We start from the raw sequence: 16,089 nt of genomic DNA, 5'->3' as shown, positions 1-16,089 counted from the left end.
ATTTGCATAACTGAACCAAGACCATGCACAGTGAACACACACATACAGCAAACACACACACGCACAGTGTCTCTGCAGACCTGAAGTATCTCCAGGGTTATATGGGGATTTGTTCAGGATCAGAGGCTTCTCTCCCATAACAGGTCTAATTAGTTTCTTTTCAAGGCCCCTCTCCCCCTCTCCTCTCGGCTTCACAACAGACTCCCTGCTAACCTCTTCAAACTTCCTTCGTTCCTCATTCGCATCACCTTGTTTTTTCTCCTCTACACAGGTTTTTCCTCCCCATTTTTCACCACTCTGAGCTTAACATATCTCACATTAATTGTTTCGAATCCAGCTACTTGTTTTACACCCACTCCCCTCACCAATTCTGAAACAGATTTAATGTGAAACACAGGAGATGACAGCGCTGAAAAATACATTACTAAAATAATGAATGCAAGGAGGGAAGCAAGGAGGTGATGGGCATGTGCCCATCACCTCCTTGCTTCCCCTCGTATGCTCTGCTTCTCTTTGACCCACGGTCTTGTGGGACATAGTTATTCTACACAGCAGGAGGGAGCCAGCTGGAGATGAAAGCAGAAGGGTAACAGAAAGATTGAAAAAGTTAAGAGAGGGGAAAATCAGCAAAGGAATGGAAAAGAAGGGAAAAAAGCAAGTGAGACAGGGAAGATGGTTGGTTTGATGCTTGTGTATGTGTGCGGATGTTTGACTGACACAGTGCATCAGTCAAAATGTCACTGTGTGATTTCCTGAAGCTGATTTGTTGTTGGTCCTTGTTTGTTGACAGTCGGCAGGAAGGAGTTTCAGCGGAGTTCAGAGGTCACACGTTCTCTCCCGTCCTCCCCAAAGAGGCTGGCGGTGGTTCCTCCCAAACCTCAGTCCCCGGGTGAGTATTCCCCTTCAGTACCAAAACATATCATGCAAAATGCAATTATGTAAAGACATGAGTTTGGTTCAGTCATTTTTTATTTTACTTAGTTTTGTTTTTGTTTTCCTTTTCCTTGGCTGTGTTCCAAATGACATACCTCCCTCAGTACACTCACAAATAGTGCTTTTACATGTTAATACTGGTGTAGTACTTGATTTTTGACAGCATAGTATTGTCTCAAATAGCATGTTCTGCACTTACCAGAAATAACCGTACCATTATCATCTGCCAACACATCTGCCAGGTTGAAATGATTTTACCCAGAAATAAACATACTGTGCGTTCCAATATCCATACTGCCATATTATTTAGTATTCAGTATGCCAGAAAAAAGATTTACCCAGTGTTTCAAATCGCATACTATTTCTTTTGACTTTTAGTACGTACCACAGCTACCCTTAAAAAGTATGTACTGTTGAATGTAGAATGTATACAATTTGGATTTACTTCATCATAAAAATGTGTCTTTAACTTTGACCCTCTTGGTCATATCCTCTGATTTGGAACGTGTACGCTTCCTTTTCTCCACTGTTTATACTGTCTGCCACACCCACCTCACCTGCTCCCAGGTCCCTAATCTGCTCACCTGCAGCCACTTTGCAATCAGTGGGCAAGGCAGACAAGAGAAAGGAGTGGCACGGCAGAAAGAGCTACAGCCAAGGAAAGGGAAAACAGAATGAAAACTAAGTAAAAGACAAAAAAGAACAAAAAACCCAAAGTCATGACACTTAAATTAAGCTTTCCCCACCCTTTCCTATGTGCAAGACCTGTTCTTAATCCACCATCAACCAATAGCAGCTTACATTCATTTCAAATACCTGGTGCTGGTCGTACACAGTTTCAGAGGTAGATTTATAGCACTTCATGCAGTCTGGACTTTCCTTCCACTCGGCTCTTAAGGGATTGCAGTGGGTCTCCAAATGTTTCCTTACAGAGTTGACGCACATCACCTCAGGCCTTTCTTTTTTTTTCTCACTTTCCTATTTTCACTGAAGTGCTGCTGTTCACCCGTCTCTTTACCGCATCTTACTTGCTCTCCCTGGATCTTGTCTCCTCCCACACAGCCACAAAATAAAAAATATGTTTCTTGTTTAATTCTCAGCCCTGTAGCATTTTCTCTTGTTTACTGAGATTTACAGATATTGACAGTATCTAGTGTTGTTCTTACTTGAAGTTTTTTCTGGACAGTGTGATAGCAAAATTAAACTGATATTCATCTCATTAATAACTCAGCCTGAATATCTATAGTAACACCTTTATTTAAAAAAAAAAAAACGCACACCGACTGCAGTCTATGCTCTCCACAGGGACTGCTGTCACCTTTTCTCATCGTTTCTCACATTGTTATGTCAATCAGCCCCTCTACTCTCATCTGCATGCCAACCTCACACTCATCCATATAAACTCATTTAGTATTCACTATCCTCTCTCTAACCTTTCAAGTAGAACCGACAGATGTCTGTGTGCGAAGGGGTAGGTATTTTTTTTACGGGGAAAAGGGAACAGGTAATCCTAATGTGGCTTCAAGGCGAAGAAAAGACAGTGATATAGATGTAGCTTTAAAACATTTGCTGACTTTTGCATATTTTAGGAGCAAGGCCTAGATGATTATGGCATGAAAGTACACTTGAATTTTTTCCTTTTTGGGTTTAGTTCTTAACATTTTTTTTATAGAGACAATTCCCGTGTCAATGTGTTCAATTTATACCTTTTAGCTCGTCTCTTTTCTCCAACTTGGTTTTACACGTCTAGGAGTATCTGCAGGTAAACCCCCACCACCACCTTGCAACCCTTCTCCTTACTGAATTTATTGTCTCCTAACTCTCAGAGCATTCCCCTCATTTTATCCCCTCCAACCTCCACCTCCCTCTAACCGATTCTTCACTCATTACCTGGGACCCTGCTCCCTGAGCTCATTCTCACGTTGTCATGGAGACCGCTCCCTATATGCTTCAGTAGTCCTGAATGATATGGTTGGGGCAGGTGATTTGGAGGAGCTGTGATTTCATTTTGTATGTGTGTGTGTGTGGGGGGGGGGGTTACAGGGTACAGGATACACGATAGTTTGTCAGTTTGTGTGAACATACAGTATTGATAGTAAATTGTTAAAGCAATTGTGTGTCTCCAAAAGATGTTGTGAACGGAAGTTGTGTCTCTGTAGTCTAGTATACTTCATGTTCACAACATGACAAGGTGACTCGCACAGAGGTTAATTGTCTTGCCAGTATGTCAACTAAAAGGTAATGGTTGTGCCCCTCTGAGGAAAAATGGCTGTCATGTGTTGCTTTTTCTCTGGCCTTTAAATTACCTCCATCATTAATGGATAAAGCCTTTACTTAAATTCTCCCTGATGTTTTTACATAAACACAACACCCATATGGATACTGTGTATAAATGATTACTGTTTCAGTTCAATCATTATTTGATACCGATCACATTCATCATTAGATGAGATGGTCCATCTTGAGGATCACCAGACTGTGTACTACCCCAAAGCTTCCTTTATGGAGGAGATTCAATTAACTTACGATCGTTTATCATGTGAACACAGTCATTAGCAAGGTCAGGTCAAAGCTCCTCTGATTTAATACTCATCACTTTCATTATTAGGGATGTCCCAGCTGGATTTAAGAATTAAATTTTTTTTTAATTTGAATTGACAGAAATGACATACTGTATGTGATATATCGTATAATATATAGATCATTTTATATATAAAATCTCTTTACAGTGTTTGTTTTCTTGAAAAATGCATGTTCATTTCAAACTCCATTTAATTTTCTACGTTTGTTTTTTATCTCTCCCTCCAGTCCAGTCCGGGCAGCGGCCTGCAGCAGCAGTGCGAAGGTCAGCTCCCTCGGGGTCACCTCGCAGTGTGGCCCCCATGAGGCTGCAGCAAGAACAGCAGGAGAACCTGCAGAGCGAGAAAGAGGAGGCTCAACAGAAAGAGAGAACCAGACAAACGGAGGAGAGGGAAAAAGAGGAGCAAAAGGAGGAGGTGAGTTATTAAGAAAATCTGCAGAACCACTTGGAGTTTGCTCGGTTCCCTATTCTATTTTATTCTTTGTCATCAGGTTCAGAGGCTGCAGGGACGCTGTGACCAGCAGGAGAGGCAGCTGAAAGCTCTAAGAGATGAACTGAGGAAGACTTCTTTAGGTCTTGAGGCCTTCATCATAACCACTCAGCATTACTGCCTCAAGGTAGCAAACTGGAATGATACAGTGTATATACCATAAAAACCCCATAATACCACTAACAATCCTATTGGTAATTGACCTAAAATGGCCAATTACTCCTTGGTTGACAGTACAAACCATCATCATCATCATCATCATCATCATCATCATCATCATCATCATCATCTCTTTCTTCCACAGTCCAACCTCTGTTTAGCAGGAGATTGTCTAAAGGTTCATCTGCATGTGATCTTATATAGATTCACAACATATTGCCTTTCCATTTATTGCAAGCCTGGATTGCATGACACACTTGCACACTGTGCACACACATGCATTCAGGGACACATACAGTATTAAACACCATGAGATGAGACTCACGAGCAATGGTCAATGAGCAGCACACTAAGAAAGAGTGATTGTTACTGCAAAAAAGTCCTCCCAGAGTTCAGTGTGCCACTGAGCTGGTTTCATCCAGGTCTGAGTGTGATGGAATGATTTAGTCTCTGTGCTGCTATAGCTGTAATACAGCTGCCAGACTGTCGGGGGCCTGTCTGACTTCTTTGTGGTCATTGTCTGAGCGCTGCAATCACTGGCCCACTGTGCAGACATGGAGTAGAAGACAGGAATGATGTCAAGTGTGCGCCCAGTTGAGTAAGTTTGAGCTCCCTCTGCTGGCATCAGTCAGGCCCAACAGACACAGGATGGGATAACGGCATACAGTAGTTATATCCATATGTGCTTTGCGTTTGGCATGTTTACTGCTCTCAGTAGGCAACATCTTCATTATAGTTTTATTTCAGTGGGCAATGCAGGTTATATTTATTGTGACCAGCATGTCAGGATCTTGATACAAGTATAATAATAGTCTGATTTCCCATCCTATTCCTTCTTGAGACTAAGACAGTACTGTTAGTGGAGGATGAACAGTAATTGAAGAAATCATTCTGTGTGATGAAAAAATGTAATGATCAGTTTTGTTTTTCATACTTTCATTTCTATGATCTGTCTTTAGCAATGCCAGCTCAAGTTTATCAAGTCGTTTGGTCAAAGACAAGAACCTAAACTAATACAATCCCATCAAATTACTTTGTGTGATCTGGCAAATGTTGACCTTACCTAAAATGAGAAACTTCTATATTACCTGGTAAACATTAACATCAACATCAGCATTGTTATGAGCTTGTACTGTACGTGTCGTAGTCCAACCTCACAAAGCCTCCAGCATGGCTTCAGGTTCATCATGTTACATCATCTGTGATAGATGTTATTAGCTGTTTCACCATTTACATCTCAGCCATAGTGGATTGTATAATTGGTGCACCATGTCATAATTATGTTCATTTCTGATTTTCAGAAGAAAACTACAGAAGAAAATCAAAGGAAGTTGTCCTTGGAAATACAAAAGATCAGAGAAGAAATGGGTGAGTGAATATTTGATCAAACAAATTAGATACCTAATCAATCAAATATTGTATCAGTTAGGCTTCTTCCACACCTTGGCTTGTAGTTGAAGGAAAAAGGTGTTACCTAATACAGATTGCCCCATTATTCTACTAATGGTTCCCATAAGAACCTTAGCTGAAGTAGCAAATGGAATCCAGCTATCTTTAATTCTATTATTTACACCTATATATTGATGTGTAAAAATGTCTCCTAAATTGGAGGTGAATTCATTAAGACCCCAGTCCAGTCATCAGTGTACTGTATACAAATTGTGAATATTCTGCATTTACAAGGTAATATCCTAAGATACAATCTACTCCATGCACAGCTTCCAACTCAGTGCGCTGGGAGCGACTCCGGCGAGAAAAAACAGCACTGGAGGAGGCGTTTGAGCGAGAGCTGCAGGAGCTGCAGCTGCAGCAAGAGGCAGAGCTGGCCGCCGTGGAACAAGGGCTTAGGAAGTGTCACTCAGCCGAGACAGAGCACCTGAGGGCAGAACATCGGTCAGAGCTGGAGGAGCTGAGGACTCAACAACAGGAGCAGGTGAGAGAGAGGCGCTCGTATGAAATCTGATCTATCATCAGACACATTCATTTTGCTTGTGCATATTTACATATGTGGATGTGTTAGATGGAGGAGATGACAGTCAACCACCAGGCTGCCATTCAAGAGCTCAGAGACATGCATAACATCACCATGGCAACACTGCATGAGGAGCACGCCCGTACCATGAGAGGTATGATTTTAGGCCTCATTTAAAAACCAACATGTGATGCAAGCACTGCTGGAAATAACATCAACTCTCTCTTCTTTTTCTTTTTTTTTTGCTGTTTCTGAATGTGTGTGTAGACTTGAGGAAAGCTCATGAGCAACAGAAGATGCTTCTGGAGGAGGACTTTGAGAAACTCAGGCTTGCTCTACAGGTAATAAAAAAAAAAAAAAGACACTTAATGTTATATTTTTTTGGCTTATACAAAGAAATCTGAACTGATACAGTATATAATATTACCTTTCTGTGTGTGCTTGTTTAGGATCAAGTGGATACTCTCACATTCCAAAACCAGAGTCTGAGAGATAAAGCCAAACGCTTTGAGGAGGCTTTGAGGAGGAGTACAGACGAACAGATAGTTGTGAGTAAATAATCTGAATGTATATTGTAGTGTAAGTACTATTTTTTTGAATCCCATCTGTCATTCTCTAACTATGTTTATAATAGGATGCCTTGGCTCCGTACCAACACATTGAGCAAGACCTGAAGAGCTTGAAAGAGGTTGTGGAGATGAAGAACCAGCAGATTCACCAGCAAGAGAAGAAGATCTCTGACCTGGAGAAAGTGGTAGGCTCAAATAAGCCATTTTAACACAATTTCCACCCCCATTTTTACACAAATACACACACACACACACACACACACACTGGTCTGGATACGCATGCTGGTCTCTGTGTCTGTCTGGTGAGTGAAAGATTGTGCTCTGGTTGTATTTTCTACTTTTGAGCAGGCCCAAAAGAACGTGTTCCTCGAGGAGAAGGTCCAGCTTCTGCAGCAGCAGAATGAAGATATGAAGGCTCGTATTGAAATGAACTTGACCTTGTCCAGGTAAGACACATCCAATCATCACTATTTCATACTCATGTAGTAGACACTGTGGCAGGGTTGAGTTTTGTGAACATGTACTTAAAAATGAGCAAACACAATATGTAACATTATGTATTGCAAATATCTGCATCCTCTGTGGTATTTTCCCTGCAGGCAACTGTCAGAGGAGAACGCCAACCTCCACGAGTCCGTCGATAAGGAGAGCACCGAGAAGAAGCGTCTGAGTCGAAACAACGAGGAGCTGCTGTGGCGTCTCCAGACCAGCCCTCTTATGTCCCCCGCCTCCTCCCCGCTGCACTGCTCCTTCTCCCCCTCCCCAGTCCCCTCGTCCCCATTATTCTCCTCCTCACCTGTGGCAGGGTGTGACTCCCCCACCCACTGCCACGGCTGTCCACAGCAGGCTCAATACTCCTCCCCCTCCCACAGAGCTGCCACCAATCAGAATTTCTCCCCGGGACCGGCCACACCCACTCACAGGGCAGCAATCAATCAGAATTACTCCCCAGGCCCAGCCACGCCCACACACAGGGCGTCGGCCAGTCGCTGCAACTCAAATGCTTGTTTCAGCTCTTTACAGAGATAAGCTCTTTCTCGCTTCATTTTCTTATCTGACTTATTCCCTTTTTTTTTTATTATTATTATTATTATTCTCCCTCCACCTCCCTTTATGAACGTGAATTGGAATAGAAGAAGAAATAAGAAGACTGTGGTCCTCAGTCATCACAAGTATAGTCACTGTCCACAGTCTTGAACTTCCCGAGCTAGTGGTGTCCATAATGTGAAACACAACTTTATACACATAAATACAGTAATATGGATCCATTCTGTGATGTTAAAAGCGAAAACAGAGGCCTGCAGCTCAGTTCTTTGTCCCTGATCTACGCCTGTATTGATATGAAGTCTTGAAATGTCGGCTGTATATATTGTACGATAGTGACACAGGTAGTGTTGACATATAATTAGACCTCCCCGGCATGTGTAGTCATGAGTTCTGCACAGTACAACAGTACAGATGGAAAGTAGCACACCCTCTTGACCAGAACACAATACTCTGGTGTGTTAGACACAGTCACGTCCTTGGTAAAATAAGCTATAGTCTCTCACTGGGAAGAGTTTCTCATACTTAATAAATGAACTGCAGTTCTGAGTAATGAACTGAATCAGTGAATTTTTTTGTTTTGTTTTTTCATCTGGAAAAATCCCAAACAAAGCGCCTTATACTCGGTCCTGCCATCTCACCAGCAGAGAACGACCAACATTTTATTTGTAAAGGACTTTGAATAAAGAATTTGTTTGTTAGTCGAAGCAAATCATGTTTCTTAGGCTCCTCAAGGTGTATTTGACATTTTCTAATTAGTTTAGTGCAGATAGTTTTACTTGCGTGGGACAACTGCAGCCATTTTACGTGCAAAATACAGAGATCTTTTGAAACCTTACCAGGTCTTCCTACAGCGTCTCACCACATGAGCTACTTTTCACTTCTGGGATCCCTCAGGTCAACTTGCAAAAACTATGTTTGCCATTTTGTATTTACCTCAGTGGGAATGTGCAGTCTGTTGTGTCTCAACAGCAACAACAACAAAATCACACAGCTACCAGGGAGCTCAAAGCTAACGGGGGGAAACTAGCACAGGAATCTGTTTTAAATGTTGTTGTGGATTTCTTTATAACGTGATGTTTATATCTGATTCATTTGTTACATGTATTTTGCTACTTAAGCAAGCATGTACTGTGAAAGTCTTCCAGTTTTAACGTACAACTTACTATTGCTGTGATCTGTCTATAGAGGTGTGAAGGAAATAAATGGTGTTTGTAACTTTTGAAAATATGACTTATGGGACACAAGTGGAATATGTGATGTAGCCCAGGAGAAAGCAGATGTACTGCAGATTATCTGACGTGTTGTCCTCACACCTGCCGCTGTATGCAAAACTGAAGCAACCCTGGGCAAACTCCATAATTTAGTAAATACAACCCCTGCAAAAAAAAAAATAATTTAAATGAAGCAGTAATTGTGCCATGCGCAAAAGTTTGGGCACCCTTCTACTCGTAAAGCCTCATTAAGTGACTTGTTAGTATTTGTAAGACGGGTCAACAATTCATATACTTTGCCCATGGATGCACAAACCTTTGCTTACAACTGTGCACCGATGGTGTTCAGGGGACTGTCCAGTGATATATGTATTTATAAGCTGTGTAGGTAAAAAAAAAAAAAAAAAAAAAAAGCAGGTTAACCCTCCGTTTACCTCTGTGATGTACTAGACTAGTGTAGACCTTTATGAACCTGTGTTTACCTTTTCATAACCTCCTATGATGCTTCTGGTTTGTTTATCTGAACAGCACTTTTTATTCTTTGATTTTCAAGTTCTAAACTTTTGCAAACTACACTGAATTCTCAGCGTGCAAGAATATATTGTTCAGGGAATTATTTTCTAAATTTAGATGAGAAATACTTTACATTTTCTTTTGTATAGCTTCACAACAGAACATTATACACTCTCAAGATATTTCCCAAGATAATTTTCCATTTATATAAAATACAATAGAGAAACCAACCATTGGTATATAAAAATGAGAATTATTTTATTGCATACAGTATGTCATAACTGGCTCCTGTACTGTACTGACTAACTTACCCTCAGGGTCTTAATCTTTCCTTTGGCTTTGAACCAGTCAACATTAAAATCTGCAGTCTTTCACAGTGCAATCGCACACACAAACACACAAAGCTGTTCAGACTATACATGAAAATGAGCCGCTGTAAATGGGCAAGGCCAGAGAGAAAGGGTGAGAGTAAGTCTGCGTTGGTTGTCGGCAGTTACATTGCTAATGGGAGCATGAGTTAGGGTTAGCAACTATTGTAATATTGTTAATAGTTAAATAGATGCATGGGGGTGGGCTCGGTGGGGGGGCTTTGATATTTAGGCCTGGCACAGATCTTTAAAATTTCTTGAAACGCCCCTGGTTCCTTGTTCTGATGAAAATGTACCCTTTTACCAGCATGTAAAGGAAGGCGTTTCTGACCTACCAGTTTTTCCGTACTAGACTTTTAAGTAGATCTGTAATTGCTATACCAGCACTTTTGACGGTCTTGAAAAAGCGATTCTTTTCATGGATCTTCAAGATTTTTTTTGTACGATGCAAACACAGGGTTAAATGCTCTTAAACAAAAGAATGTCAAGTACAGCAAAGGATTTGAGAAATGTATCTCAATTGTCACTGATTTTGTATCTACACTAAGGATTTTGAGAATGTTTTTGCATAATGATAAAATGTACAAATATACCAGTCAGAAAGTCACTGTGTTTTCAGACGTTTAGGATTACGGTTCAACCATGTTGTTGAATGATTCTTTAGTCTCCTCCTGAAGGTCACTTCAGGTGCAAAAACCACAGTCTATCAGGATGCAACAAAACTATTGTTTACAAGTGACAGCGTGAAGTTACCAATTTCATCTTAAATGAATATTTCACATTTGAATGGACTATGATTTCTAAACAATGAACTGGTATTGTAATGACCTTTCAATGTGTCCTGTGGACATCTGTGTCTCACTATGCGTTGAATGTCAAACATGTAATGGCTGCATTTTATACAAGTCATTCATGGGATTTTGTTTAATATAGAAGGACCTCTTGTCTGACCACTATGTAGCAGCCATTTTATGTGTAGCACTTGGTCGAGCCTCCCCAGAAAAAAAAAATATGGGTAATTTATTTAATTCATTAGGCAGTAAAATGTCCATGTTGATATTTAAATGCTATTGTAGCAAATGTTTTCATGGCCTATCAACTTTCAGCACTAGAATTTTAATTTGTGGAGGTAAGCTATACAATTACTCCTTTTAAATTTGGTCCATTTGTTCTGGCACTGATTGTATGTTTGAATGTAAATACATTTACAAAATGGTTTGTGTCTTAGTGCACCAACAGAGTAATAGAAGCATGTTTTTTTCTGTCTTTGCTGTTTCTCGCTCTCCCTTTCTCTTCTTTTACTTCTCTGCATTTGTGATGGTCAAAATATAACCGTAGCATAGGAGACCTAGAAGACGAGAAATTAAATAGTTCATCAATGTAATGTATATACAGTATGTTGATGCTTTTATTTGTACTTTTTGGGGAGAACACAGTATTAAAATATTTAAGAAAAGTTAAGAAAATGTTCAGGTTCTGTTTCAGGATGAATCCTTCCCTTCAGTCACCTTCTCAAGTGTGTTTAACTGCAAAATGTTAAAAACATGTGGTCTTTGATACTTGTGGTTTTGACCACCAAGTGTATTTGACCAGGCACAAGAGGTTTAAAGTTTGCTGACTTTAGTCATTTCAACATTAGATATCCTTTGTTCAACCTGCAAATCCTCTTCCTTACATTAGAAAAACACTCAGCTTTTAGACATCACAAAATAACATTCGACATAAGACTATTTATGTAACTTTTCCTTTTTGTCGGCTATATAAATTATTTCATTTGTAAAGTGTAAAGTTACAAAAACATCAAATATATTTAGGGATATGAGGATAATACAAGTTCACAAATCAAGAGGCAACAGAAGCTTTGCAAGTTCTATGGCAGGGAGTTGTTTTTAAATCTTTTACATTAATGTATCAAAACATCAGACTGCTCCACTTAACATTGCCTAAAATCATTCAAAGGGAAACAATTTATTATCATTTTGACACGATGGCATACCATATTAACTCTGAATTCATTCAAAATCCCATTGGTTAACAGGCCTAGCCTGATCATAGCTTGAGTATATACACCCTAAGGTGTTCCTATGATCATACATGTAAAAAACAACAACCATGCAACATCAGTATTATCTTGCATCCTGACATTTTCTTCTTTTTTCTTTTAAGAATAAAGACATGTACCCCACTCTCATCCAATTCAGCAAACTGAGGTTTCACCGAGCCAGCAGCCTCACTTGCGTATGAATTGAGACAACATATCCATGGGCAGGGGGAAGATGATGGTGGAGTTCTTCTCTGCCGCGATGGTGCTGAGAGTCTGCAGGTAGCGAAGCTGCAGGCCTGATGGAGACTCTGCAATCACGAGGGACGCCTCCTTCAGGGCACGGGAGGCATTCATCTCACCTTCTGCTGCAATCACCTAACAGATCAAGAGAGAGAGCGATGAGGATTGTGAACTGCAAATAGGCCTATTTTTTTGTTGCAGTACATGCTTATATAACACTGTGTGCAGCCTGCGTGTTGTGTCACATGTCCTGACCTTGGCCCTGGCCTCTCGTGAAGCCTCTGCTTCAGCAGCCATGGCTCTCTGCAGCTGAACTGGGAGCTTCACATCTTTAATCTCCACACGCTCCACTTTGATGCCCCAGTTGTCTGTGGCTTCATCCAAGCTGCTCTGTAAAAGACAGGAAGAGGAAGGGCTCACGTCTGTGACTAATAATGTATATGAATCACATATATGGTGCATTTGGTGAAAAAAGGTGACATTATTCTATCGTAAATATACATATAAAGCTGTCCATTGGAGATGAAAAATTAAGCAAGCCAAGTCAACTAGATGTAGGCCCCTTTTACTCTTTTGTTTAGTACATACTGCATAAGATATCTGGGGCAAAAGGCCTTTATGCCAAAAAATAAAACAGACCAGACTGTTCAGATAATTATCCAAAAGGGAATTCCAGCTCCTGAAAAATCCTTTGAGACGACAGTAAAACATTTTTAACAGTGTCAAATGTCAAACCCATTTTGTCATATTGAGGTACTGAAATTCATTTTTGGTTTGATCTCTGCTCATGCAACTACTGTAAGTGTGAAATATGTTCAAGTGTCAAAGGCTTTCTGTGAGCTTCAGATTCTGTACCTGCATGCTGTGAGCGATGCCCTCGCGGTCAGACAAAACCTCAGCAAGGTTCTTGGTTCCCAGGACATTTCTGAGGGTGGTTTGTGCTAGCAGACGGGTGGCAAAGTCAGCATTAGACACGTTGGCCACAGACGCAATGGGGTCACTGACTCGGAAGTACACGACGCCGTCCACGGAGATTGTAACTGAATCCTTGGTAAGGATCTGTAGTAGAAATACATGAGCCAGTTTGAGTGCGTTCACAATTTTTTTAACTAAAATAATTTTTTGGAGCTGCCAAGGACAATTTCATGTTGTTCTTTTTGCCAAGTGTACCTCTTGTGGTGGGATGTCAAAGGAAACTGTTCGCAGATCTACTTTCACAAACGAATCAGTGCATGGCAAAATAATGAAAATACCTGTGAACAAAAAAAATCAAAATGGGGAAAAAAATTCCATATGTGTTTTTATCACAAATCCTGTATTTTTTTTAACGGCAAATAAAACAAAATTAGAAACAGGTTTTTTTTTTTTTTCTACCTGGTCCTTTAGCCTTCCTGTCTGTGATGCGGCCCAGTCTGAAGATGACAGCGCGCTCATATTCCTGAACAATCTGCAATACAAAACACAAGACCACAAGCTCGGTTCAAAATCAGATTAGCAGGAAAGGAAGTAGTGGTTTATGCACTTCCGGCAACTGTGTTCATTTACTGAGCTCACTCACCTTCAGACAAAACCAGATTGTGATGGGGAAGAGGCAAATTGAGAAAAAGCCAGAGATAATGACGATGAACCAACCAACACATCCCAAAGACCCTGTCCGTTCAGCTGGAGAAAGAAAGAGACAAGTGTGTGTTTGGAAAGCTGTGAAACCCATCAACAAATTTGAAATATATTATAAAAAATATTTTAAAAAATATATTATTTTGAACAGGTTTGCATTAAGAATATCCAAATCTCAGGGGCATAGTGAGGGGAAAATACATAATGAGGGGGAAACAATTTGGAAGTGGAGGTGAGGTCTTTTGGCCTTCCGTATCTACAACACAGGAAACTATGAGGACAGTTTTCACCTCTCAGTTGCAGTAATGGCCAACACACTATTGTACAAAACTGAATGGATGCAAGGTACATCAAAGCAGCTCATTTTTAATTCCACGGGTAAATAATAGGTTTGTGTCAACAATTGTATTTACTTTTATCCTTGACATCCTTGACAGCCAGTCAACAATGAATTGCGGCTTAGTTTTTGAGCTTACATCTAACACAAATACAGCCTTGGCAGTTTCGACTCCCATAGAGCAAACAGTCAAACATTTACTAATACTCATACTAATACTAATATTAATATGTAATATTATCCGTGGAGTTTTATGAATGAAGAAAAAAGGCATGCAATGAGGGAAGGGTTGATGTCATAGAGTTTACAACTTAATGATTCTATCTCTGTATGTTTTACAATAAAGCCATTTCACAACAACAGTTGACTTTACGGTTAACACTTAAACAGCATGCAGTATATCAGAGAACGATAATGAAATTTTCATAATTTCCTTTTGCCCCAGTATTATTTAAAGAATGAACATTGTTCCATCTTTCTAGGTCAAACCACAGGATATCTATTCAACAACAGGAAACTGTTGATTTGTGTGGTGTCAAGAAAAAAAAAGCTCCTGTGTCATATGATCTTGTCCAGCAGGTGGGTGATAAAAAGGATCTGCAAAATTAACCTCAGCTCTGAAACGATGTCTGAATTAGCAACCAAATTAAAGCAAAGTGCATATCATGACAGCTCTCCCTGCTCACCTGACTTCACAGCGCATGGACAGGGACAGGCACAAACACTCACAGTCACATGCTTTTGGGACTGTTTTTCTCTGGGACATGTGATTTCTGTCCCTATGACAATGGGTGTTAAACAATGCTCCAGCCTCTTTGGCTGCTTTCCACCTGCATAGGTGAGCGCCTATCTACACAGTACATAATAAACACTGAGAGCAATAAAAACAGACAGCAAACACAGTGACGCTAACTGCAATATATATACACATATATATATATATATATCTATATATATATGTACATATATATATATATGTACAATGTAGTGCAAATACGGGTCCATAGTGCAAAGATTGTACCCAAGTCCATTTTTTTTAACTTACATATTAAGTCTTCTTTGCTTATTCCTCTTCTCTTCTGGCTTTCTATTTGTTCCTCCATGTCCATGTCCCAGTTGATACTAACAGTGTTAGTAGGAAGTGTGTTGAGAGAATCTGCTGAAGTGCATCTAATCAAGAGGAAGTGACCCAGCCTTTTAAAGCAGCAACGGTGCAATTTAATGTGGCTGAAGCATAGGTGTGGCTTTGACTCTGAACAAAGTGCAATTGTCATGATGCTAACAAGTCAATAGATAATCTCAGAGGATGTAAAATTCTGTATTGTGATAATGTAAAAGGACATTTATAGGATCCATGGAAAAAGTTTAATATTTAGAGACAATTTCTCATGCTGTCGCTCTCCCGTAGAAGCGCTGTACTTTCCTTTCTTTCACTTCCTCCTAATATGGGGAACTCTTTAATAGCCTGACATCTGTAGATATTAAGTTTATTTCCTTTTTTTTATTTTGATGTAAAACCTACCAGGATTTGTGGAAATGACTATAGCAAAACTATAGGAAATGAGATCAATTATAATAAGGTCAATATAATTTTTTTAAGAAACTGTAATGCCTTTTTTATCATTTGTAAAAAAAAAATTAAAAATGTATATTGTTTAAAAACAGGTTTGGTTACACTGATAGTAAAAGTATAAGCAGAATGGAAAGTTTGGGGAAATGGAAATTGTTAGTAACAATCGCGAGTCACTGACATGTGACTGTTCAGTTGTGTGTTGAGCAATATTATGGACTAGATGATAAGTATTGTATAAAGCGACAATATATGCATGTCAATCAAAATGTCAGGTGATATCAGCGTTCAGCGCTGATCCAATTATCTTAAATAATCGAACTATATTTTTTTAAAGGCTGTAATTTATAATATTCAACAACTACAATGGCAGATGTGTCTCTGTCCCTGAACCAGAATTTTTTTTTCTGATGCAAACTATTGCCCATCACGCTGTTT

At 39.8% G+C, this 16,089-nt stretch overlaps 2 protein-coding genes across 4 annotated transcripts in view; one reads left to right on the top strand and one right to left on the bottom strand.

Annotated features, from left to right (window-relative positions):
- Positions 1–9,145, top strand: part of mtus2a (microtubule associated tumor suppressor candidate 2a) — a 41,195-nt gene extending 32,050 nt beyond the window's left edge. For 2 of the 3 annotated variants that reach the window (XM_069721270.1, XM_069721279.1), the window contains 11 exons: positions 791–889; positions 3,742–3,929; positions 4,006–4,131; positions 5,465–5,531; positions 5,882–6,096; positions 6,184–6,289; positions 6,403–6,476; positions 6,585–6,683; positions 6,770–6,889; positions 7,050–7,150; positions 7,304–9,145. In XM_069721270.1, coding sequence (XP_069577371.1) covers positions 791–889; positions 3,742–3,929; positions 4,006–4,131; positions 5,465–5,531; positions 5,882–6,096; positions 6,184–6,289; positions 6,403–6,476; positions 6,585–6,683; positions 6,770–6,889; positions 7,050–7,150; positions 7,304–7,733 — 1,625 coding nt within the window. In that variant the 3' untranslated portion in view covers positions 7,734–9,145. The remainder of the gene's footprint in view (positions 1–790; positions 890–3,741; positions 3,930–4,005; positions 4,132–5,464; positions 5,532–5,881; positions 6,097–6,183; positions 6,290–6,402; positions 6,477–6,584; positions 6,684–6,769; positions 6,890–7,049; positions 7,151–7,303) is intronic. The other variant, XM_069721286.1, reaches the window with a different exon arrangement.
- A 2,085-nt stretch (positions 9,146–11,230) lies between these two features.
- On the bottom strand, positions 11,231–15,202 carry stoml3b (stomatin (EPB72)-like 3b). The gene is made up of 7 exons (XM_069721505.1): positions 15,127–15,202; positions 13,686–13,789; positions 13,502–13,574; positions 13,298–13,380; positions 12,983–13,186; positions 12,383–12,517; positions 11,231–12,262 (listed from the first exon to the last, which is right to left on the bottom strand). The coding sequence occupies exons 1-7, from the start codon at positions 15,188–15,190 to the stop codon at positions 12,074–12,076; spliced, it is 852 nt and encodes a 283-aa protein (XP_069577606.1). The 5' UTR covers positions 15,191–15,202; the 3' UTR covers positions 11,231–12,073.
- Between the last annotated feature and the right edge of the window lie 887 nt (positions 15,203–16,089).

This window comes from Brachyistius frenatus, unplaced genomic scaffold (assembly GCF_029030835.1).
Source record: "Brachyistius frenatus isolate BFR_SWC_R1_liver_20210118 unplaced genomic scaffold, ASM2903083v1 Contig_5, whole genome shotgun sequence".
NCBI lineage: Eukaryota > Metazoa > Chordata > Actinopteri > Embiotocidae > Brachyistius > Brachyistius frenatus.
This window is presented reverse-complemented; position numbering and strand designations above follow the sequence as displayed.

Coding starts and splice junctions, on each gene's coding strand:
- stoml3b (XM_069721505.1), bottom strand. CDS start 15,190: ATGGACATGGAGGAACAAATAGAAAGCCAGAAGAGAAGAGGAATAAGC. Junction 13,575..13,685: donor CAATCTGGTTTTGTCTGAAG/GTGAGTGAGCTC, acceptor TTTGTATTGCAG/ATTGTTCAGGAATATGAGCG. Junction 13,187..13,297: donor TTGACATCCCACCACAAGAG/GTACACTTGGCA, acceptor TTTCTACTACAG/ATCCTTACCAAGGATTCAGT.